At 39.7% G+C, this 27,244-nt stretch overlaps 1 protein-coding gene across 1 annotated transcript; it reads right to left on the minus strand.

Annotated features, from left to right (window-relative positions):
• Window positions 1–13,688: 13,688 nt before the first annotated feature.
• On the minus strand, window positions 13,689–24,517 carry LOC116622985 (60S ribosomal protein L34-like). The gene is made up of 2 exons (XM_032389804.1): window positions 24,464–24,517; window positions 13,689–14,051 (listed from the first exon to the last, which is right to left on the minus strand). Exons 1-2 carry the CDS (start codon window positions 24,515–24,517, stop codon window positions 13,689–13,691), a joined length of 417 nt encoding a protein of 138 aa, XP_032245695.1.
• Window positions 24,518–27,244: the final 2,727 nt, after the last annotated feature.

Here is a 27,244-nt window from a genome sequence, read left to right on the forward strand (position 1 = left end):
TCTGCCTTTGGCTCAGGTCCTGATCCCAGGGTCCTGGGATCGAGTCCCGCATCGGGTTCCCTGCTCCTTGGGAGCCTGCTTCTCCCCCTGCTTCTCTCTCTCTCTGTCTCTCATGAACAAATAAATAAAATCTTTAAAAATAAATAAATAAATAAATAAATAAATACCAAAAAGGTAGTATATTTAAAAAAAAAAAAAAGGTGTCATTTTTGTCAAAGATTTCAATACTCCTCTCTCAATAATGGATAAACCATGTAGTTAGAAAATCAGAAAGCCATGAGAGACTATGGACTCCAGGAGACTAACTGAGGGTTTCAGAGGGGAGGGGGTTGGGGGGATGGGTTAGCCCGGTGATGGGTATTAAGCAGGGCACATATTGCAATGAGCATTGGGTGTTATATGCAAGTAATGAATCACGGAACACTACATCAAAAACTAATGAAGTACTGTATGGTGACTAACATATTAAAAAAAAAAAAAAAGAATGAACTTCTAAGAAATTTTTTAAAAAAGTCAGTAAAAAGAAAGAAAATTTGAACAACATTATCAACCAACTTAACCTAAGTGACATTACTATAAAATTTATCAACAATAAACATTCTTTTCACGTGTACGTGAAATATATACCAAATTAGGTCCTATCATAGGCCATAAAATAAGTCTCAACAAATTTATAAGGATTTAAGTCATACCAAGTATGTTCTCTGACCACAGTGGGATAAATTACAAATCAATAACAGAAAAATATCTCAAAAGTCTTCTAAATATTTGGAAACTAAATAACACACTTCTAAATAACTCATGAGTCAAAAGAGTATTTTTGATTCAATGAAACACAATTTCTCCAAAATTTGCCAAATCCAACTAGAGCAGTACTTATAGGGGAAATTTATAGTACTACAATGCTTATATGAGAAAAATAGAAAGGTCTCAAATCAGTGACCTCAACTTCCACCACAAGAAACTGGAAAAAGAAGAGCAAATAAAACCCAAAGTAAGCAACAGGAAGGAAATAAACATCAACATGGGAATCAGTGAATTAGAAAACAGAAAACACACAGTAAAACAATAAAAATAAAACTTGGTTCCTTTAGAAGCTCAATAACATTGAAAACATCTAGCCATCAGGAAAAAAAGAAAGATATAAATTTCCAATATTAGAAATAAAACAGATAACGTCACTAAAGATTCTGCATATAGTCAAAAGATAATAAGGAAATACTGTGAACAATTTTATGCCAATAAATTTGACAATTTAGATGACATGCACTAATGACTCAAAAGGCACAAACTTTTCAAGCTTACTCAAGAAGAGTTAGATTACCTGAATAGCAATACAACAAACAAATTAGTTGTTTAAAACTCCCACAAAGAAAACTCCAGGCTTAGGTAGCCTCAAGGTCATTGCTTCCAAACAATTAAGGGTATAATAATACCAATTCTAGGAAAACTTTTCCAGAGAATTGAAGAGAAGGGAATACTTCTGAATTCATTCTATGAGGCCCTTTACTTTGCTTTTAAAAAGAAAAAGAAGTATTACCAAAAAAGAAAAAGAAAACCAAAGACCAATATTTCTCATGAATATAGATGAAAAAAAATATTAACAAAATGTGAGCACATTGAAGCCAACAATGTATAAAAGATTAATACAACATGGGGTGCCCAGGTGGCTCAGTCATTAAGCGTCTGCGTTCCGCTCAGGTGATGGTCCCAGGGTCCTGGGATCGAGCCCCACATTGGGCTCCCTGCTCGGCAGGAAGCCTGCTTCTCTCTCTCCCACTCCCCCTGCTTGTGTTCCCTCTCTCACTGTATCTCTCTCTGTCAAATAATAAAATCTTTAAAAAAAAAAAAAAAAAAAAAGAATACATCATAACCAAGTGAGGATTATCCAAAGAACAAAAGTTTGATTTAACATTTGAAAATCAAAGTAATTAATGATAGAAAATTTTAAAAGAAAACCATGTAATCATTTCAATTGATGCCAAAAAAGAGTTCAACAAAATCCACCATTTATTTCTGATTTTCTAAAAATCTCAGCAAACTGATAGAACTCCTCAACCAGATAATCATATCTACGAAAATAATATTGCTAACATAATTATTAATGGTGAAAGGCTAAATACTTTACCCCTAAAATCAGGAATAAGCAAGAATGTGCAGTCTCACCATTTCTATTAAACATTGTGCAGGAGTTCCAGTGAGTGGAAAAAGTCTAAATAAATAAATAAATTCAGATTGAAGTAATGCTATCTTTATTCACCATTGACATGATCATCTGTGTAAAAAGAAAAGTTCCCATATGACCTACAAAAAAGTCTCCGAAACTAATGTAAGAGTTCAGGAATGATCCACGATATGAGATCAATATATTTAAAAATTATATTTGTGTGTTCTAGCAACAAATAATAAGAACTTAAAATTAAACACCAATACCATTTACAAAACCATCAAAAATTATGAACTACAGGGGGCGGAGCAAGATGGCGGAGGAGTAGGAGACCTGGATTTTATCTGGTCTCAGGAATTCAGCTGGATAGGGATCAAACCATTCTGAACACCTACGAACTCAACAGGACATCGAAGAAAAGAATAGCAACAACTCTCTGAACAGAAAAGCGACCACTTTCTGGAAGGTAGGACGTGCGGAGAAGTGAATCCGAGGCGTTATTCGGAGGGATAGACGGCGGGGGAGGGGCCTCCATCGGCGGCTTCTGGCAAGTGATAGAGCCGCGGAGCACAAAATCAGAACTTTTAGAAGTCCGCTCCTCTGAGGGACGTCGCTCCAGTAGCTAAGCGGGGGGTGGAACCCTCGCGGGACAGTGTGGTCTCAGGACCCTCGGGGTCACAGAAAGACCGGGGGTGCCTGAGTGCGGCAGAGCTCCCAGGTATCGGAGCAGGGAAGCCGGCTGCAGAGACGGAGCCCAGGCGCGGGCTCTCAGCTCGGGGTTGCCATAAACCGTGATCCGCGGCACAGTCGGGCCCCTGCTCCTCCAGCAGAGAGCCAACAAGCGGCAGATCCAGGGAGACTCACCTTCCTCCCCCGGGAGGAGCGGCATGGAGCGCACTGCAGGGATCTGCTGGGTTTGGAGACTCCACACGGGGTCGGGTGCTGGAGATAGAAACGCTCGGTCACAGGCCGGGTGAGCACGGAGTGCAGCCGGAGACCGGGGAGTTGGGAGTGACTGATGGCTTTTCCTGGGGGCTCACTGAGGAGCGGGCCCCGAGTTCTCAGCTCCTCCGGGGCGGACATTGGGAGGCCGCCATTTTCACTCTCCGCCTCCAAAGCTGTACGGAAAGCTTGCAGGGAACAAAAGCTCCGGAGAGCAAACCCGAGCAGATTACTTAGCCCGGACCGGGCAAGGGCGGGGCAATTCCGCCTCCGGCAAAGACATTTGGGAACCACGGCAACAGGCCCCTCCCCCAGAAGATCAGCGAGAACAGCCAGCCAAGACCAAGTTTACCGATCAGTGAGAACGGCAGAACTCCAGCACTAGGGGAATAATGCACATAGAATCCATGGCTTTTTTACCATGATTCTTTAGTCTTTCAAAGTTAATTTTTTTTAACTGTCCTTTTTTTTTTTGAATTTTTCTATTTCCCTTTTTCAACCAACATCTTATCAATCCCTTTTTTAAAAAACATTTTTATTTTTCATTTTTAGAGTCATATTCTATCCCTTCATAGTAGTTACCCTTATTTTTGGCATATATATATAAGTTGTTTTCTCTTTAAAATTTTGAGATAGTTTCTTCTAAAAGATCAAAATATACCCTAAATCTCTAGTGTATGGTTTTGTTCTACTCTCCTGTCTGATCACATTCTCTCCCTTTTTTTTTTCTTTTTTTTTTAAATCCTCTTCTTTTTTCAAACAACTTCTTATCAATTCCTTTTATAAAATTTTTAATAATTTCCATGTTTACAGTCATATTCCATCCCTTCATCATATCAACCCTTATTTTTGTACATATATAAGTTTTTCCTTCTTTAAAATTTTGGGAGGCACTTTCTTCTAACAGACCAAAATACACCCAAAATCTAGTGTGTGGCACTTATCTATGCACCAGCCTGATCATATTTGATCATATTCTGGTTTTTTGTTTTGTTTTGTTTTATTCTGTTTTTGTTTGTTTTTATCTTTTTCTTTTTCTTTTTTCTTTCTTTCCCTTTTTTTTCCCCTGGCTTCAGGTCTTTTCTGATTTGTTTAGTGTGTATTTTCTGGGGACGTTGTTACCCTGTTACCATTTTGTTCTCTCATTCATCTACTCTCCTCTGGACAAAATGACAAGACGGAAAAAATCACCTCAACAAAAAGAACAAGAGGTAGTACCAACTGCCAGGGACCTACTCAATATGGACATTAGTATAATGTCGGATCTAGAGTTCAGAATCATCACTTTAAAGATACTAGCTGGGCTTGAAAAAAGCATGGAAATTATTAGAGAAACCCTTTCTGGAAAAATGAAAGAGGGCGCCTGGGTGGCTCAGTTGGTTAAGTGACTGCCTTCGGCTCAGGTCATGATCCTGGAGTCCCTGGATCGAGTCCTGCATCGGGCTCCCTGCTCAGCAGGGAGTCTGCTTCTCCCTCTGACCCTCTGGACCCTCCCCCCTCTCATGTGCTCTCTCTCTCAGTCTCTCTCTCTCAAATAAATAAATAAAATCTTTAAAAAAAAAGAGAGAGAAATAAAAGAACTAAAATCTAACCAAGTCAAAATCAAAAAGGCTATTAATGAAGTGCAATCAAAAATGGGGGCACTAACTGCTAGGATAAATGAGGCAGAAGAGAGAATCAGTGAGATAGAAGACCAGATGATGGAAAATAAAGAAGCTGAGAAAAAGAGAGATAAACAACTACTGGATCACGAGGGCAGAATTCAAGAGATAAGCGATACCATAACATGAAAAAACATTAGAATAATTGGCATCCCAGAAGAAGAAGAAAGAGAGAGAGGGGCGGAATATATACTGGAGCAAATTATAGCAGAGAACTTCCCTAATTTGGGGAAGGAAACAGGCATCAAAATCCTGGAAGCACAGAGAACCCCCCTCAAAATCAATAAAAATAGGTCAACACCCCAACATCTAATAGTAAAACTTATGAGTCTCAGAGACAAAGAGAAAATCCTGAAAGTAGCTCGGGAGAAGAGATATGTAACCTACAATGGTAGAAACATTAGATTGGCAACAGACCTATCCACAGAGACCTGGCAGGCCAGAAAGGACTGGCAGGATATATTCAGAGCACTAAACGAGAAAAATATGCAGCCAAGAATACTATATCCAGCTAGGCTGTCATTGAAAATAGAAGGAGAAAGAAAAAGCTTCCAGGACAAACAAAAATTAAGGAATTTGCAAACACAAAACCAGCCCTACAAGAAATATTGAAAGGGGTCCTCTAAGCAAAGAGAGAGCCTAAAAGCAACATAGACCAGAAAGGAACACAGACAATGTACAGTAACAGTCACCTTACAGGCAATACAATGGCACTAAATTCCTATCTTTCAATAGTTACCCTGAATGTAAATGGGCTAAATGTCCCAATCAAAAGACACAGGCTATCAGATTGGATTAAAAAACAAGACCCATCAATATGCTGTCTGCAAGAGACTCATTTTAGACCCAAAGACACCCCCAGACTGAAAGTGAGGGGGTGGAAAACCATTTCCCATGCTAATGGACACCAAAAGAAAGCTGGGGTGGCACTCCTTTTATCAGACAAATTAGATTTTTAACCAAAGACTGTAATAAGAGATGAGGAAGGACACTATATCCTACTTAAAGGGTCTATCCAACAAGAAGATCTAACAATTATAAATATCTATGCCCCTAACATGGGAGCAGCCAATTGTATAAGCCAATTAATAACAAAGGCAAAGAAACACATCGACAACAATACAATAATAGTGGGGGACTTTAACAGCCCCCTCCCTGAAATGGACAGATCATCTAAGCAAAAGATCAACAAGGAAATAAAGACTTTAAATGACACACTGGACCAAATGGACTTCACAGACATATTCAGAACATTCCATCCCAAAGCAACGGAATACACATTCTTCTCTAGTGCCCATGGAACATTCTCCAGAATCGATCACATCCTAGGTCATAAATCAAGTCTCAACTGGTACCAAAAGATTGGGATCATTCCCTGCCTATTTTCAGACCACAATGCTTTGAAACTAGAACTCAATCGTAAGAGGAAAGTCAGAAAGAACTCCAATACATGGAGGCTAAAGAGCATCCTACTAAAGAATGAATGGGTCAACCAGGAAATTAAAGAAGAATTAAAAAAATTCATGGAAACCAATGAAAATGAAAACACAACTGTTCAAAATCTTTGGGATACAGCAAAGGCAGTCCTAAGAGGAAAGTATATAGCAATACAAGCCTTTCTCAAGAAACAAGAAAGGTCTCAAGTACACAACCTAACCCTACACCTAAAGGAGCTGGAGAAAGAACAGCAAATAAAGCCTAAACCCAGCAGGAGAAGAGAAATAATAAAGATCAGAGCAGAAATCAATGAAATAGAAACCAAAAGAACAGTAGAACAGATCAACGAAACTGGGAGCTGGTTCTTTGAAAGAATTAACAAGATTGGGGCGCCTGGGTGGCTCAGTCATTAGGCGTCTGCCTTCGGCTCAGGTCATGATCTCAGGGTCCTGGGATCGAGCCCCACATCGGGCTCCCTGCTCGGCGGGAGGCCTGCTTCTCCCTCTCCCGCTCCCCCAGTTTGTGTTCCCTCTCTCGCTGTGCCTCTCTCTGTCAAATAAATAAATAAAAATCTTAAAAAAAAAAAAAAAAAAAAGAATTAACAAGATTGATAAACCCCTGGCCAGACTTATCAAAAAGAAAAGAGGAATGGTCCAAATCAACAAAATCATGAATGAAAGAGGAGAGATCACAACCAACACCAAAGAAATACAATTATAAGAACATATTATGAGCAACTCTATGCCAGCAAATTAGATAACCTGGAAGAAATGGATGCATTGCTAGAGATGTATCAACTACCAAAACTGAACCAGGAAGAAATAGAAAACCTGAACAGACCTATAACCACGAAGAAAATTGAAGCAGTCATCAAAAATCTCCCAACAAACAAAAGCCCAGGGCCAGATGGCTTCCCAGGGGAATTCTACCGAACATTTCAAGAAGAATTAATACCTATTCTTCTGAAACTGTTCCAAAAAATAGAAATGGAAGGAAAACTTCCAAACTCCTTTTATGAGGCCACCATTACTTTGATCCCAAAACCAGACAAAGACCCCATCAAAAAGGAGAATTACAGACCAATATCCTTGATGAACATGGATGCAAAAATTCTCACCAAAATACTAGCCAATAGGATCCAACAGTACATTAAAAGGATTATTCACCACGACCAAGTGGAATTTATCCCTGGGCTGCAAGGTTAGTTCAACATCCGCAAATCAATCAACATGATACAATACATTAAAAGAAAGAACAAGAATCATATGATCCTCTCAATAGATGCAGAAAAAGCATTTGACAAAGTACAGCATCCTTTCTTGATCAAAACTCTTCAGAGTATAGGGATAGAGAGTACATACCTCAATATCATAAAAGCCATCTATGAAAAACCTACAGCAAATATCATTCTCAATGGGGAAAAACTGAGAGCTTTCCCCCTAAGGTCAGGAATGCGGCAGGGATGTCCACTATCACCACTACTATTCAACATAGTATTAGAAGTCCTAGCCACAGCAATCAGACAACAAAAAGAAATAAAAGGCATCCAAATTGGCAAAGAAGAAGTCAAACTCTCACTCTTTGCAGATGATATGATACTTTATGTGGAAAACCCAAAAGACTCCACCCCAAAACTGCTAGAACTCATACAGGAATTCAGTAAAGTGGCAGGATATAAAATCAATACACAGAAATCAGTGGCATTTCTATACACCAACAACAAACCAGAAGAAAGAGAAATTAAGGAGTCGATCCCATTTACAATTGCACCCCAAACCATAAGATACCTAGGAATAAATCTAACCAAAGAGGCAAAGGATCTGTACTCAGAAAACTATAAAATACTCATGAAAGAAATTGAGGAAGACACAAAGAAATGGAAAAATGTTCCATGCTCATGGATTGGAATTACAAATACTGTGAAGATGTCAATGGTACCTAGAGCAATCTACATATTCAATGCAATCCCCATCAAAATACCATCCACTTTTTTCAAAGAAATGGAACAAATAATCCTAAAATTTGTATGGAACCAGAAAAGACCCCGAATAGCCAGAGGAATGTTGAAAAAGAAAAGCAAAGCTGGTGGCATCACAATTCCGGACTTCCAGCTCTATTACAAAGCTGTCATCCTCAAGACAGTATGGTACTGGCACAAAAACAGACACATAGATCAATGGAACAGAATAGAGAGCCCAGAAATGGACCCTCAACTCTATGGTCAACTAATCTTCGACAAAGCAGGAAAGAATGTCCTTTTTCCATTTTTCCATTGTATATATATATTCATGGAAATGGAATATATGGAAAAAAGACAGTCTCTTCAACAAATGGTGTTGGGAAAATTGGACAGCCACATGCAGAAGAATGAAACTGGACCATTTCCTTACACCACACACAAAAATAGACTCCAAATGCTTGAAAGACCTAAATGTGAGACAGGAGTCCATCAAAATCCTAAAGGAGAACACAGGCAGCAATCTCTTCGACCTCAGCCGCAGCAACTTCTTCCTAGACACATCACCAAAGGCAAGGGAAGCAAGGGCTAAAATGAACTATTGGGACTTCATCGAGATTAAAAGCTTTTGCACAGCAAAAGAAACAGTCAACAAAACCAAAAGACAACCGACAGAATGGGAGAAGATATTTGCAAATGACATATCAGATAAAGGGCTAGTATCCAAAATCTATAAAGAACTTATCAAACTCAACACCCAAAGAACAAACAATAAAATCAAGAAATGGGCAGAAGACATGAACAGACATTTCTGCAAAGAAGACATCCAAATGGCCAACAGACACATGAAAAAGTGCTCAACATCACTTGGCATCAGGGAAATCCAAATCAAAACCTCAATGTGATACCCCCTCACACCAGTCAGAATGGCTAAAATTAACAATTCAGGAATGACAGATGTTGGCGAAGATGAGGAGAAAGGGGAACCCTCCTACACTGTTGGTGGGAATGTAAGCTGGTGCAACCACTCTGGAAAACAGTATGGAGGTTCCTCAAAAAGTTGAAAATAGAGCTACCATACGATCCAGCAATTGCACTACTGGGTATTTACCCCAAAGATACAAATGTAGGGATCCGAAGGGGTACATGCACCCCAATGTTTATAGCAGCAATGTCCACAATAGCCAAACTGTGGAAAGAGCCAAGATGTCCATTGACAGATGAATGGATAAAGAAGATGTGGTATGTATATATATATATATATAGACACACACACACACACACACACACACACACACACACAGAATGGAATATTATTCAGCCATCAAAAAAACCGAAATCTTGCCATTTGCAATGACATGGATGGAACTAGAGGGTATTATGCTAAGCGAAATAAGTCAATCAGAGAGACAAGTATCATATGATCTCACTGATATGAGGAATTTGAGAAACAAGACAGAGGATCATAGGGGAAGGGAGGAAAAAATGAAACAAGATGAAACCACAGAGGTAGACAAACCATAAGAGACTCTTAGGAAACAAACTGAGGGTGGTTGGAGTGGTGGGGGGTGGGAGGGATGGGGGGGCTGGGTGATGGACATTGGGGAGGGTATGTGCTATGGTGAGCGCTGTGAATTGTGTAAGACTGATGAATCACAGAACTGTACGCCTGAAACAAATAATACATTATATGTTAAAAAAAAAAGAAGAAGAAAATAGGAAGGGAAAAATGAAGGGGGGGAAATCGGAGGGGAAGACAAACCATGAGAGACTATGGACTCTGAGAAGCAAACTGAGGGTTCTAGAGGGGAGGGGGGTGGGGGGATGGGTTAGCCTGGTGATGGGTATTAAAGAGGGCACGTACTGAATGGAGCACTGGGTGTTATATGCAAACAATGAATCATGGAACACTACATCAAAAACTAATGATGTAATGTATGGTGACATAATAAAAAAAAAGTATATGGATTAAGAAGGAAGAAATAAAACTGTCTTTGTTCTCAGATGACATGATCACTTTTACAGAAAATCCAAAATTTAAAAAAATCCAAGCTAATTCACAAAGAATCTTGGAACTAATTAGTGATTACAGTGAGGTTGTGGGGACAAGGTTAATATACAAATGTTAATTTCTTTCCTATATACCAACAATGAACAAGTAGAATCTAAAACTAAAAACAGTATCATTTACATTAGCACCCAAAAAATGAAATATGTAGGTATAAATTGACCAACACATGCATAAGGTCTATATGAGGAAATGACAAAACTATGATGAAAGAAATAAAATATGAACTAAATAAATGGAAAGATATCCCATGTTCATGGATAGGAAGCATCAAGATGTCAGTTCTTCCCAATTTGATCCACAGATTCAATGCAATCCCAATCAAAATCCTAGAAATTGAGATGTTGTCCAGATATTGACAAACTGATTCGGAAGTTTATGGAGAGGCAAAAGACTCAGAATAGTCAACACAATATTGAGGAAGAAGAACAAAGTTGCAGGACTGACACTATCAGACTTCAAGACTTACTATAAAGCTAGAGTCATCAAGACAGTATGGTATTGGAGAAAGGAGCAAAGGAGCAGAAGCAATACAATGGAGCAAAAATAGTCTCTTCAACAGATCATGCTGGAACACCTGGGCATCCACATGTGGAAGAATGAATCTAGACACAGACCTTATACCCTTCACAAACATTAACCTAAAATTGATCACAGACCTAAATGTAAATCAGAAAAAATAGACTCCTAGAGGATAACATAGGAGAAAATCTAGAGGACCTTAGGTAGAGTGTTGACTTTTTATATATGACACCAAATGCTCAATCCATGAAATAAATAATCAGTAAGCTGGACTTCACTAAAATTAAAAACTTCTGCTCTGTAAGACAGTGTCAAGAGAATGAGAAGACAAAATACAGACTGGGGGAAAATATTTGAAAAACACACATCTAGTAAATGACTCCTCCAAAATAAACAAAGAGCTCTTAAAACTCCATGGTAAAAAACAAATAACCCAATTAAAAAATGGGCCAAGGACCTTAACAGACATCACTCCAAAGAAAATATATAGATGCCAATAAGCATATGAAAAGATACTCCACATTATATGTCATCAGGGAAATGTAAATTAAAACAACAATCAGATATCACTATATACCTGTTAGAATGGCCCAAGTCCAGAGCACTGACAACGTCAAGTGATGGCAAGAATATGGAGCAACAGGAATTCTCATTCATTGCTGGTGAGAATGCAAGATGGTACAGCCACTTCTGAATTCAGTTTGGTGGTTTCTTACAAAACTAAACATACTCTTACCATGCAATCCAGCAATTGTTGCTCCTTGATATTTACCCAAAGAAGTTGAAAACTTATGTCCAAACAAAAACCTGCACATGGATGTTTGTAGCAGCTTTCTTCATAATTCCCCAAATTTGGAAGCAAGCAAAATGTCCTTCAGTAGGTGAATGGATAAACTGGTACACCCAGACAATGGAATATTATTCATCACTAAAAAGAAATGCATTATTGAGCCATAAAAAGACATAGAAGAACCTTAAATACATATTACTAAGTGAAAGAAGCCAATCTACATGAGGCTACATACTTATGATTCCACCTATATTACATTCTGGAAAATACAAAACCATGGAGACAGTAACAAGATCAGTGGTTGCCAGAGATCAGGGTAGAGGGAGGGATGATTAGGGCAGTAAAACTACTCTGTATGATATCATTATGTTAGATACATGTCATTATACATTTCCAGACCCATAGATGTACAACACCAAGAGTGAACTGTAATGTAAACCATAGACTTTGGGTGATTATGATACGTCAATGTAGGCTCATCAATTATAACCTGTCCAAGCTGGTGGGGGATATTGATGATGGGAGATGCTGTGCATGTTTGGGGGCAGGGAGTATATCTCTGTACTTTCCCTTCTATTTTGCTGTGAATCTAAAACTCTGAAATAACTAAAGTATTGATTAAAAAGAAGAAGAAGAAGAAAGAAATTTTAGTATTAGTACAATCTTACCTTCCATAGTCATAAAGGCCCAAGAATGAAGCTAGGTCTGATCTGAAGACAGGCCCAGAGAGTAGATCTAGGAACAGGGAGTTGGGGAATACAGACTAAAAGCTTGAATTTTGGGGGGTAGACAGAACTAGGTTAAAATCCTAACCCTGCCATTTACTGGCCATGTGACCTTGAGCAAGGGCCTAGCCTTCTTTGAGTTCTCAGATTTCTCCTTTATAAAGAGTGATAGAAAGCAGCAGATGCAAGGAAGTGGTAGTATAAAGAGTAGTAGCCTTCTAGGGTGGCTGGGGCGGGGGGGGGGGATCAAATAAGATGATGCAGAAAAAGAGTGAAGAATCACATCCTGTATACAGTAAACACAAAACAGCTTTCTAAAAAGAAAAAAATACATCAAAACTCTGAGCAAGAAGGGGATGCTGAGCATAGATGCTTAGTCACTGGGAATGAAAGTGAACCCCTAAGGCAGAGTGTCCTGCAGGGTAACCCTTGAATACAAGGCTCTCTGCCAAGCCCTGAGAGTATTAATAGGCTTGGTTTCGTTTTCAGGATGAAATCATAACAGGAAAGAGTGTAAAGACCTTTTATTTTTTTTTAATAATCTAGCTAAATGTGTTACTTGTCCTAAGTGAGTTGCTAATGGAACTAATCTACTGACCACAGCATGTATTTAGCAGAACAGTCACAAATGTTTAGAAACAAGACTATCTCTCTGTCAGTGAGGATGCCCTGTCCTCAAAAAGTGGAGCTTCTTAGGGACAAAAGGTGAGGCTACAGGGACAGTAAGTAATCTGGTCACACCAAGGGAGAGACAAACAGAAAGCCAGACAGATCTGTTGCAGAAAGCAGCAGATGCAAGCCTGAGCTGACCTTTGAAGGTTATGCTCATTGCAAATTCCTTTTTCTTAAGGGTTGTCAGGCTATCAAAGTAAAATTTTCAAAAAGTTAAAAACATGATTCTCATATAAACAATGAGCATATGCCAAAGTTTTATTTAACTTATCAGTGAGAGAACCAGCAGAATGACAAAGCTGGATACAGAAATCAATACATACAGGAGGGGGATTGCTGCATGAAGTTTGCTAAATCAGATTCTAAACTAGCTAGTGTCCTACAAGGCAATAAAAGCATAACCACTGGGTTATCTTTCTATTGCACATAAATCATTTGCATCTCTACCAGACAAAAACAATTTGTTCCTTGTCAGTTATTAGTAAATAGTAAACAAAATTACATTCCCCTAGAGCAGGGGATCAGCAAACTAAGGCGTATGGGCCATTCCGGTCTGCCTCATGTTTCTGTAAATAAAGTTTTATTGGAATATAGTCACACACATTTGTTTTCCTACTATCTGTGGCAAAGTTGATTAATTGTGACAGAGAAAATACGGCTTGAAGAGCCTAAAATATTTGTTATCTGGTTTTTGGGTTTTTTTTAAGCCTTCTGATTTTTTTTATTACTCAAAAAAGCTTCATTTTTTTATTTATCTTTCTGACTCTGTGCTTGGGCCTTTAACACTTTCACAACGATTTTCTGCTCCTCAATAAGGAAAGCATGCTTGATCCTGTCACGAACACACTTAGCACACGTGGAACCACCATAGGCCCTGCTGACGTGTTTTTTCATTTTGGACAACCTCAAAAGGACTTTAGGTCTCACAGCACGAACTCCCCGAAGTCGGCCTGGGCACACGCCACGTGCAGATTTTGGTGCTTTCCCAACATTCTGGGTATAAAGGTAAACGATTCTATTACCAGGGGTTTGGGACAGCCTAGTTTTGTTAGAGGCTGTATTATAGGACAGCCTGCGACTGTAGGTCAAACGCTGGACCGTTCTGAATGCCTATGGACGCCGTCCCCAGAAGAGGACTGTTATCTGGCTTTTTATAGAATATGTTTGCTGACCCCTGCCCTAAATAGTCAACACTTAGGTGGGCTTGTTACTCAGTATCCTAGGATGACACTGAAAAGATACCCAAGTATCAAACCATCACAATGGACACTTCAAGTATCTTACAATTCTTTTTGTCAATTATATCTCAATAAAGCTGAAAAAAAGTAAAATAAAATTCTGCACTAGGGAAAAAACAGAATGGACATGCTGGGATCTTTTGGCTTTATTTACAAATTTCAGCTAGACAGATATACAGACGAATTGATAGATAAATGGATGGTAGATAAATAGATAGATAGACGAATAGTTGTTTTTTGTTTTTTGTTTTTAAACAAGGCTAACTGCCCTTCAGGGTAAATGCAACTTCCACTCCAATAACTATGGCTGAGGAAGTCTACCACTTTCCTAGGGAAAGGATTATATAGATGGTCAACCATTATTTTTTTTAAAGATTTTATTTATTTATTTGAGAGAGAGAGTGAGTGAGAGAGAGAGAGAGAGAACACAAGCTGGGGGAGAGGCAGAGGGAGAAGCAGACTCCTTGCTGAGCAAGGAGCCCGACATGGGGCTCCATCCCAGGACCCTGCGATCATGACCTGAGCGGAAGGCAGACGCTTAACCAACTGAGCCACCCAGGCACCCCTGGCCACCATTATTAATATAGAATTAATAGAAGGGGAAGATACTCAGCAGGAAGAGTAAAATGTCCTGAAGACTCTCCTTGGCCCACAGCTCAACCTTTTGGTTCACTTTTTCCTTTGATGAGACCCTGCCCACACAGCACTAAGAACTGGATTTGACCCCATCTCTGTCTGGAATGGCAGCTATTCCCTGAAAGACTTGGAGGCCCTGTTTGAGAGTGTCTTAAATGAAGGCAGAGAGGGGAGTCGGGAGAACTATAAGGATGTCCATTGCAGAATTCTTTAATGGCAACAAAGTAGAAATTACCTAAATTTTCAATGATAGGGCATGCTTAAATAAAAACAGCTTAAATTAAGTCACTCAATAAATACTCTGAAATCATTAGAAACGGAGATAAAGTTGTGTATTAGGGAAGACATCCATTATATATTGTGGAAAGAACAAATCTGGTCCCAAAGAGCATGTACAATATGATTTATTGTTTTAAAAGATACAAATGCATGAAAAAATCTGGAAGGACAAACATCAACTTGCTAATAGTTATTACCACTGGGTAGTGAACTTTTATTTTCTTCTTTGTGATCATCCGGTTTTCTTTATCCTAATTGTTCTATGGGGGGTGTGAAATGACCTGTATCATAAATAAACATTAAAGAGTATTTTAAAAGACCTTCTTCATAGGGAGCTGTGTATTATCAGTTGTTAAGAGAGGGCAACTTGTTTTTATTTCCAATATATGCATCTATGTCAATTTAAGACTTTTTATTAAAAGGATGTAGTATAAATACTTATCCCTAAATAATCTAATGCATCCATGTCATTATAAACCATTATATGAAAAGTAACTTTCCCAAAGAGGACAGGTTATCACAGAGGAGCCAAAAGGAGAAAGAACAAGAGTGGATGTGTATGCTATGGCAAATACTGACAAGTCGAATTAGCTATCTTTTTCAGAACAATGTTATTCCAATTAAGATTCTAATCGTTTGATACAAATATAACTAATATAAACCAGCATTTCACATGATAGTATGTAAAACTAACCCATATGACCCTCTACCTAAAGAATATGCCATATAAAATGGTAACTTTTTAGGACCAACAAATATTAAGAATGCAGTAACATTCTCCCTCCGTTTCTTATTTTCCAAGTGACATCCTTGGCCGGCTTCTGGCATTCTGTACATTGCAATATGCCAGGCACTCTCCAGGTAAAAAGATCATGGACATCGATCCAACACCCCCATTGCAATCTGTTTGGATCTGTTGGCCACATGCAATCTGGTCCTGAGGTCAAACTGTTCCACTGAAATCTGAACAACTATTTTGCTCAGTTTTCTGTTTTTACAAAACAACAAAATATAAAATAACATGAATACCACAAGATATGTATCTAACACATTTGTTCAATAGCATGAATTGTAAATTTTACATATGGTACATTAGTGTCTAGGTTCTAAGTGAATGGTACTTCAAATCCCCTTCTTTGTCTAGAATAATAAAGAAGTATAGAGTGACAGTGTCCACTCTGTCTTTTTCTTCTCAGGGTAAAAGTATGTGCAGTTAAGAAGGATTACAGAAAAAAGAGGTATGGAAGAAGCCTTAAAGAAATTTCATTAAGAAAATTTAATTAAGAAATGAATACTGACACCTTTCTCATTTTTTCATATGAGAAGCGGCACTGGATAGGACCCATAGAACAAAATAGGCTTAGGTTGGACTTAAAAGTTCATAGGGAAGAATTTTACTCGATTCTGATACCTTATATAAATTTGTATGGAGATGTACCTAAATCAAAAGGTTGTATAGTATTTAGATAGACAAAGAAGAAAGAGCTAAATGCATGCATGATCAAAGGAAGTTTAGACAATTTATATTTTTAAATGCTAGTTGATTTATTCATGTTGCTATGTTAATGCATTTAAAACGAGCCTTGACAAGGCAATTGGGAACGTGCCCTAAGGAATCATTCCACAGTGGAAATTTGTGACCAAAGAGGTCTTTTTTTCAAACTGACATTAGTTTTTCAATGAATTAATTGCAAATTTCAAGAATTATGAGATTTCCTAAGTTATTTGTATTAGGAAATGAACAGGAAAATGTAATTATTTTTCCCCTCAAATAATATTTGAGGTCTGAAAAGAAGCTATGAACTATGTCATATTTCTTGTATCTTTCTGACAGTTTGTAATTACTTTTAATGCTGCCGTTCTCTAAATTATTAATGTTAATCTGTCATGACAGGGGCTGAAGAGAACCAGTGATTATATGCCTTTTTACTAGCAAGGCTGGTTTTAAATAAATGTCTTAATCACAAGAAAATAGAAGAGTAGTTACTTTAAAGGAAATAGACTTGTACCTTCTTCAGGGTTCCTCCCATCCCTTAATATAAAGTAAATGCACACTGACAACAGTTTGGGCAGGATGACAATCCATGCAATAATTTCTGAAAGTGACATCGTGTGATGACACCTGGTGATTCACAGACTCACAGAGTTGTAAGGTGTCTTAAAAGCTCATTGACTGCACAACTTGCTTTCCAATGCCCGAACCATCTCTATCAATCATGGCCATTGGCTACCTGTTCTCTGAGTATCTTCAAAGTGACAGGGAACTCCTTCCCTCCAAAGACACCCATTTCTCCCTTGAGTCAAGATCTTGCTTCCTATAAATTCTACCTACTGGTCTTAGATCTGTGTTTTAGCAACACGTAGGACAGGCAGGTTTTCTTCTCAATACTTGCTTGTAACCCTTCAAATATTTGGATATATCTTTGGTATTCTTTCTGGGTCTTTTCATTTCCAGGCTAAACATACCAGCTTCCTTTAACAAGCTCCATGAGATCAGGGGCCCTCTGTTTCATTCGCGCCTGTATCTCTAGCTCCCAGCATAACATAAATAATAAATAATAGTTGGAAGAACAAATGTAAGACTCTATTAATCATCTCTAGTTTCCCACATTTTTCATTTCCAATGACTAACAAACTTGACTGCTCTTTTCCATTCCTTGGCCAATCACATCCAAACTCTCACCTCAATTCACCAAAGAATGGGAGATCCATTCCCCAATTTCCTCTTTCTGCACATTTACACCATCCTTACTTTCTTTCCTTTTGTTTCAAAGAAAAAAAAGCCTCTTATTTCTCTCCAAGGCTAACGCCACCATCTTACTTGTTCTCCCTTCCACCCCTCCTTCAGCTATATTTCTAGTCTACCTTTCATCTCCTTACATACACTGTCAAGTATCAATATGCTTGAGCTGGCGCCTTCCTAAAAACAAAGCTTTCCCTCTATCTTGCCTTCTCCTCAAACATTGCCACCTTTTACATCACTGCCAACATCTGTAATCACTTTCTACAGACACATTTTAGTCTCTGTTATAAAATTATCAATATTTCATTGCTAATATAAAAACACACACAGTTGAGAAATGGGAAGTGCCACCCAGACTTTTTTTTTTTTTAAGATTCTGCGTGTGGTGAAAATAATTAGTGAGCGTGGACTGCTAATAATGAGGTGTCAATCAACTGAATTCAGAGACAAACTGAAGGACAGGACCAAGTTCTATTGTCTAATAAACAAATGTTAGCCCTCTGCAGAAACCTTCTATTGTTCAACATCAACTCATATTTATGCAGACATTGGAATAAAGCTTATCTATCCATAAATATATTTTTTACAAAAGCACACACAGGCAGAATTTTGATGGTCTAAACTCTGTTGCAAAAATAATTTGAAAGTATGCTTTTTAAATGCCTCCCCATTTTAAACTTCACTGTCAAAATTAAATAATGCCATAACCATATCTAACTTTAATTTTCAGCTTGGGTTAATAAGATCAGAAATGAAACCTCTAAAATACATTCTTACGTTTGCTTTTTATTAACTTGTCTTAACATCTCTATGCTTCACATTTTTCCACGGCTCACCATTTCTTCATGGTTAATAAATCAAGATCATGATTTTTTTTTTAAGCAAGTGGTTGTATTAGGGAATCAGAACCATGTAAAACATTTGACAATAATTAAAACTGTAAGGCTTTTAGTAAGCACTAGGCTAATTACTTGATGTGCATTGTTTCTCTGAGTGCTGGAAGGTATAATATTGCCTCCATCTTATAAATGAGGAAACTAAGGTTCACAAGGTTGCGTAACATGCCTGAGGTGACACAATCAGTAAGGGGCAAAGCTGTGATTCAAAGACTACAAAACCATGCTCTCAACCAGAACAACATTCCATGCCATTATATTATTTAAACTCTCTCCCTTGAGTTAAGAATTAGGACATGGAGGGGCACCTATGGGGCGCGTCCGACCCTTGATTTTGGCTCAGGTCATGATCTCAGTGTCCTGGGATCAAGCCCCACATTGGGCTCCACACTCAGTGTGGAGTCTGCTTGAGATTCTCTCTCTCCCTCTTGCTCTTCCCCCAACTTGTGTTCTCCCTCTCTCTCTCTCAAATAAATAAATAAATAAAATATTTTTTTAAGAGAATAATTAGGACCTGGAGGTGCAGAGAGGTGAGTGGCTTATGCAAAGTCACACACTGTTAATTCCAAAAATCTGTATCACCCATCAGGTCACACAGCATCTGGGGAAAAGATGATTTCCAATTATCCTAGCTCCTTTCTCAGGATCCAGTTTCCCCTGGACAGCACTGGAGCTCTGACTGGGGAGATGTGGTCAGGTAGGACATGATCAGTAACTAGAATTTAAGGGACAGGAGAGAGAAGACATGAGAGCTTGAGTCTCTAGTTCTTTATCTGCTAGTCCCTTTAGCTCTGCCCCCTGTGGTGCAACCCCATATTAGGGAGCAGATAAGAACTAAACAGAAACCTCTGTGGCCTCAGCATTTTTTTCTACAAGCAGAGCTTTAACAACAGCCTCTATACTTGGGGAATACAGAAATGACAGAGCCCAAACCCTCTTGGTAATGGAGTGGAATCATCCACGCAGCCCCTAGTCTGACAAACACTGAATCCTTGCCCTACTTAAAGCAAAAAATCAAATTAAATTAAAAATAAAACCTACAAAGCCCACACCACCACCAAAGTCACAGAGAACTTTTGCTGAGTTGTACAAGCAGAGGACATTTTTGCAGAACACATTTGCATTTGAAAGTACCAACACATCCTAAATGTGCAGTGTATGCACAGATCTGTGCAGTAGCAATTAGGAACAGAAATAACCAGCGCAACTGAATTAGAGTTGATGAGATTCTGGTGTTCAAGGCAGCCGCGTCCTTTATATGACTAATCCCCACACATTCTTGGGGTTTCAGATTAGATGTTGCTTTTTCTACAGTTTCCCAGACTCCCAAAGTCTAGGGTATGTGCCTATCTGATGAGTTTCACCTTATATTTCTCCTTCTCATGGCACTTGTTGCCTGAGGTCAGTTTTGCCAGTTTACTTCTTGGTTTCTTTCACTAGATGTAGGCTTCGTGAGAGCTGCCTTATACACTGTATCACTAGTATGTCTCACAATGCCTGGCACAAAATAGTTGCTCAATAAATTTTTGGAGTGGATTAAGAATAAACAAGCAGAGGTGGAAAATGAGACAATTACTTACAAAAAGTAAAAAATCTATCCAACTCAGATATCAGCTCCAATTATAGAATGTCACAAGACCAGGATATGACATGGTAAGTGGTGGCCATACAACTGAGTCAGAAATATAGAACCATAAAAAAGGAAACTATCAGGTCCAGACCTTGATGGCATCATCATGCTCACTCCTGGATAAGAACTCTACTCAAACTCTATCCATGGCAGCATTGGCAATTATATAATACCCATGAACTGGTATATACCTACCTTACCAACTTATCTAAGATTCTCTCTTTCCCTCTCCCTCTGCTCCTCCCCCTGCTCCTAGTGTGCTCTTTCTATCTCTCTCTCCCTCTCTAAAAAAAAAATCCATGTTGTTTTAAGTTTGTGGTAACCTGTTACAGCAACAACAGAACACTAATACACCATCCTTCTCCCTATTAAGTCTATTTAGCTACTCTCTGTTACTACATATCACCCATCTATCCATCTATCATATGTTGTCACTTATCTATTATCACCTATTGTATTATCTTTTACTTACCTATTGTCTGCCTCAATACTATGTATTATATCCAACTATTCTTCTGTCTTTGTTGCCTGAACAGACTCTGTTCCCTTAAAAGCAGCCTTCTCTCTCTGACTTCCCACCTCTACCCCCAAACACACATGCTTTCTTCCTGGGAAAGGCCAGCAACAACCACCACAGAGTGACAACTTGGATGGTGAGCCCATAGGCCATGGGAAGCCTCTGACCTGCACCTGCCCTGGTATCCCTGTCTCTTCCCACAGCCTCACATCTGGCTTATTGTCCTCTGCTTGACCTTCACTCAAATAGCCTGCTCAGCTATGGATCCTGACTCCACCCTTCGATACTTAGTTCCTCCCAACAGGTAAGTACCTAACTACCCCATCCTTAACCAGCCCAGGTTCAGTCACTCCAACCAATGACCAATATGGCCATGGCTGTCCAAGAAGGACTCCAGAAAGTCATCAAGACATAGTTCATTTACTTCTATGAATAGTATCTGTTTTGTTCTAAATGAATTTTTCTTCTTTCTTTATAAAGACCTGATTTCAAACAACTTTTAACTATTATTAAGATACTCAAATCAGGAAACTGTCACTTACATTCACCATTCTGGTACCAGGAAGCATTATGTCTTAGAGAATGGTGCCAGCACAGGGCCAAGAGGCCTGTTGGGACGTGTTACCTCTCACAGCAACACTTAGGCAATATTTCCTTATAAAAGATACAGTGTTGTCCTTCTAAGATCACATGCCAGAACTGAAATGGCCATATAAATCCAACCTCATAAAATAAGAGTCAATTTTAACTATTGAAGCCCTTAGAAATATAGGTCCTACAACATATTACTTGCCATAATATTAGATATGAGAGTTTTATATAAATATATATATGTATATACATGTATATATTAAAGTATATATAAATTTTGAGTCTTTGCTTTATGCCAGGTATCAGATATACATACTTTTACCTACATTTCTTCCGAAAATCCTTACAACTCTATAAAATATGTCCCGCTGTTATTGGCATCTAATAGATGAGAGGTTAAGAAACTTGAGGTCACAGAGCTAGAACATAACAGAGTCGAGATATAAAGCCAAGGCTAACTCTCTGAACTATCGCACTACATTTTGTTCTTATCATGGTGAGAGTGGCCAGGGCGTGAAGGAGCATCCTTGCTCCTCGGATGAATCACATCACACCCCTGGCCCTCACTTCTGAAATGAGGGAGGTGGACCATGTGCTCCCTCAGGCTCCATCAAGACCCAGTGGTCTGCAGTTTCCTGCAGTGGCCCCTCTGGTTGGGTTCCTCCCTAGCCAGGATACAGGACACAGATGGATCATCATCACCTTTCTCTTTTCCACATTAACCTCCTGATGTCATGTACATCGTTGTCCTTCCCTTTTTCTAAAGATCATTTAACACCCCATTTATTCACCTTTGATAATGCTCTTCTTTCAAGGTACAGTGAGAGGAACAGCTTTCAAGGTGATTTCTCTGTACTGAGGGCATATCAGGCTCTGGAGGGCCCCCGCCAACATCTTGGTTCTGGAGCAGACAAATGCAATGGGGCCAACATCAACAGTAGAAATAATAATCTAGGCTAGTGAGAGGTAGACAGGTTGACCAGTTCTTTACTGGAGAACCAGAGTGTAGCTGGCATATTTGCTCTAGCAACACCATTTAGGAACTGTCCATGCGGACCCTGAGCCACAGGGGGAGTATCTCATGATGTCAGAAGAGTAAATGCATTTCATCTAAGTCGCCAACTCCAATCAATTATGAGTGGGCCCCTGGAGTGCTGGGGTGAAACACACTTGGAGATGGGTCTCAGCACAGCAGGAAAGAGCACTGATGGATTAATGATGTCTGCCAGAGCAGAGGACTAGAAAAGAGGCACCAGGCTCACTGCCTACTCACAGACCCCGCAACGTCAGTGGAAGGCACGCACTGTGCCGTCAAATCAGCCTCGGTTCAAGTATCAGCCCTCGCATTTACCAGCTGTATAATCTTGGGAAAAATTCTTAAACTTTCTGAGTGTCGGCTACAATGGAATAGTTGTGGTAATAAAGATTGAAATGTTTGGGAAGTGCTTAGTTAGGACCCACTAACTCCTTAGCAATTACGCATAAATTTCCTCAGAGAAAAGACAGTGCAAAGAATGCTGCTAAGTACAGCCAGGTAAAAATGCTCTCCTTCTGGGGCGCCTGGGTGGCTCAGTTGGTTAAGCGACTGCCTTCGGCTCAGGTCATGATCCTGGAGTCCCGGGATCGAGTCCCGCATCGGGCTCCTTGTTCAGTGGGGAGCCTGCTTCTCCCTCTGCCTTCCCCCCTCTCATGCTCTCTCTCTCTCTCCTTCTCGCTCTCAAATAAATAAAATCTTTAAAAAAAAAAAAAAAAAATGCTCTCCTTCTCTCCATCCCCTGAATTGGGCCAGAAGTCACAAAGTGGCAGTCATGGGCTCAATTTTGCCTTTAGACCTATTTTATCTGGTCCATGTTGTTGGCTTACATGGTGTCTAAATAATTTTAGAATCAGTTACAAGTTTATTTCACATTTTTTTAAAAATCTATACATCTTACTTCTTTGAAAGGTTTGATCTGACAAGATTGGCCCCATACTCACATGGTAACAGTCCACGGGAGCTAACTAGTGGCTGCTGCCTTTGGAGGGGTCCTGGACTCCTTTTTCTTTCCTTTTTTCATTGTGGTGTATGTCATATATTCAGGAAAGTGCATAAAATACACCACAGTTTAAAGAGTAATTATAAAGCCAACATCTATATAACCGACTCCCAGGTCAAGGAATGGAACATAGCACCCCCAATCTGTCCTTCCAATCACAGCCTCAACATCCCTCCAGGGTCACCACCACACTGACCTTTGTAATAATCATTTTCTTGCTTTTCATTTTATTTTTACCATGTATGTATGTATCCCTAAGTACATAGTTTAGAGAGCTGTACGGACATGAACTCTTACCGAATGCCTTCTTTTGGGTCTAGCTAACTTTACTCAACATGATGTTTGGGAGATTTACTGAGGTTGACAAATTACATTTATTTTCATTGCTGTGTGGGATGACCCAGCATTCTTTCTGTCATCTCTCCACCTGGCCCTATTATAGGCATTTGGATTTGTGTTTTTATAACTGGACATACGGCTCCCCTGATGCAGAGAAATAATTATCATTATAATCATGGTCCACTCTCTGACCACTCTAGCCAAGGTTCCCAGCTTCTTCTGCAACCCCACTGTGAGCTCAGCTTGCTGATATCCCCCATGAGGCTTCAACCTAAGTAGGCTCAGTCTGTGCAATTCCTGCTCCGTGTCTCTCCTCAATTCCTAGTGACCTCCCAGCACAGCCAGTAAGTGACCCAGTCAGCTAATGCTGACTGCCCTGTATTTATTGCTCCCTTCCTCCCAATAAGGAATTAAGAGATTCAGTGAAGCCAGAACCAGATCACCCTTCCAGTAGCACATCAGGCAGCTCACAGCAGCTCCTCCATGGCTGTTTGTCATTACCTTGGCTTTATGAGTCTTCGTCCAGCCCTCAATCTGTGCAGACAGCTCCTCCGCCAACCCAATTTGAATTAATTTGTCAAGCAAAATTTTGTGAAATAATGTATCAGCTGCATTACTGAAGTAAGATCTATGACTTCTACTGTGATCCTTTCATCTTCTAATTTAGCCATGCTATCAATAAAACCAATCAAGTTTTCTTGGCAAATTTTTCTTTATAAATCAGCTTTATGGGTCATGGATCCATATTCTTCTTGATGTTTATGGATTTTCATTCCTAATATCAGTTCCATTGTTTTACTACAGTGGAAGTGAGACATCTAAGACAATGCAAATAGGGGTGCTTTCCAGTACACTTCTGGCTATAAAAGTCAAACTCAGCATTTCAGGGACGCCGAATGGCTTTACTCTACCAACCCTCTGTGGTGGGTAGAGAACAAAGTTCCAATCTTCCAGGCTGGCATATAAGGCCCTTTGACCACCTGACCCCAATAAGCCTCCCAGTCTCATTTCTCCTATGCATGAATGACATGACAAGGCCCTGATGTGTCCAAATCATTAATCCTTTGTACTCTTTCTGTAATGCCCCTTGTGTCGATTAGAACTCTTTAGGTAGTGAGTGACAGAAAGCCAAAGTAATGGCATAAGTTAGCTTAAGATAAAAAGAAATATATTGGCTCATATAATTTAAAAGCTAGGGATAGCACTGACTACTGATGTCCAGTATTCACGTACCACTTGATCAGGACTTCAGCAAAGATATCACTCTCTCTCTCTCTCTCTGTATCTCTGTCTCTCTCTATCTCTATCTCTGTCTCTGTCTCTTTCTCTCTCATACATTCTACCTTATAGTCACATAAATGCTTGCGGTTTTTCCAATATTTACATTTCTCACTTCCAATCCTAAAAGATAGAAAGTCTCCATGGGATATTAGAGGGATTTTCTAAATTCTTCATTCCTTATATGTTATAATAATTATATATCTATGGCCATTCTCAACTGAGAGTGATTTTGCCCCTGATGGGATATTTGACCATGTTTGGAAGCATTTTTGCTTGTCACAACTTAGGGGGCATGGTACTGAGGCCAGAGGTGTTGCTAACATCCTATAACGCACAGGACAGCCCCTACCACAAAGAATTCTCTGACTCCCAATGTCAATGGTGCTGAGGTAAGAAACCCTTCTCTATGCCCTTTGCCTTCTGCTGTGTGAACTGACAGTGAATATATTTCTCTCTCCCACTAAATGCAATAAAACACTGTGTCTACTGCGCAGACCCAAACTGGTCTAGTCCCACTTGGATTGCACACGTAGTCTACACAGGGATGACCTGGGTCTGCACACGACGTATACAAGGTGCCCTGCTGAGGGGTGAGTGGGGCTGACCTGGGTCTGATGGACAACTGACCAGGCAGTGCCCACAAAACGGTACCCAACTAGATGACATCTTTTCCCAATTTTCATGGATTCCCCACAGTGGCAGAAGAGGAAGTCAGGCTCTTTCCTGCATCTCTGGCTAGATTTATATGTTCACTTATTAAGATTTCTACATAGTTCATGTTATTCTTTGAGGTCTTAAGAAGGACATGATGAACTGCCTGCTGCATTAGCAAGCAGACCTGGTAGATGGCACATGTGGTTTCTAGGTAATCCCCCTTGAAGCATCATTCCTGTGTCCCTCCCCCTCCAACAAACTCATCAGAAACTCAGTCTTCTTAGAGGCAGTGCCTGTTGTTGCAGGGTGAGGATCTTGACAGACACCATGGTAGTAGGCTGAGCCTAAGATGCCCCTCAAGTTTCCTGTCCCCTGGCATACATGGCCTGTGTAATCCCTGGGACTGTGAATATGCAGAGATATCACTGCCATGATTATTTATGTTATACAGAGATTTTACAGATATAGTTACACCCCAAACCAGTTAACTTTAAGATAGGGAGACTGTCTGGGTGGGCCTGACCCAATCAGAGGAGCCATTTAAATCCAGGTCTAAAGGTCAGCAACAGAGGAGGTCAAAGCTTCAAAGCACAAGAAGAATTTGACATGCCATTGCTGACTTGAAGATGGAGGGGCCTACGTGGCCAGGAATGTGGGCAGATGACAGTCAGCAAGGAAATGGGAACCTCAGTCCTGCCACCACAAGGAACTGAATTCTGCCAACAACAACAAGAATGAGACTGGAAGTGGATTCATCCCTAGAGCCTCCAGGTGAGAACTCAGTCCAGCCAATGCCTTGATTTCAGTCTGGTGCAGCCCTAAGCAGAGAGCTTAGGCATGCTGTCCTGGACATCTAACTAGAGAACTGTGGGCTAATGAACGGGAGTTGTTTAAGCTAATAAATTTGTGGTCATTTGTTACAAAGCCATAGAAGACTGGGTGCCTGGGTGGCTCAGTCGTTAAGCGTCTGCCTTCGGCTCAGGTCATGATCCCAGGGTCCTGGGATCGAGTCCCACATCGGGCTCCCTGTTTGGCGGGAAGCCTGCTTCTCCCTCTCCCACTCCCCCTGCTTGTGTTCCTGCTCTCGCTATCTCTCTCTCTGTCAAATAAATAAATAAAATCTTAAAAAAAAAAAAAAAAAAACAAAGCCATAGAAGACTAAGACAACCATGAACAGACCTCTAGTCACACAAATACCTCAAGTCCTTTGCTAACCTCAAAACATTTACTTTCTACTTATTCCCACTTTCTTTCCACACCACTGTAAAGTGTGGATGATTTACCTGAGGTTTTGCAAGCTCAGTCACACCTGAGTAAATTTTTTTCAGCATAAGACCAATGGAATTTACTTTTCACAGGGTTAAACCATAGTTTCTTTTAACACTCCATTAATACTCAAGGTTGCACCTGACCTTGATCACCCAGTAATGCTCATTTTAAGAGCCTAAAGCATATTATTTCTG

The sequence above is a fragment of the Phoca vitulina genome, unplaced genomic scaffold, assembly GCF_004348235.1.
Source record: "Phoca vitulina isolate PV1807 unplaced genomic scaffold, GSC_HSeal_1.0 scaffold56, whole genome shotgun sequence".
Classification (NCBI taxonomy): domain Eukaryota; kingdom Metazoa; phylum Chordata; class Mammalia; order Carnivora; family Phocidae; genus Phoca; species Phoca vitulina.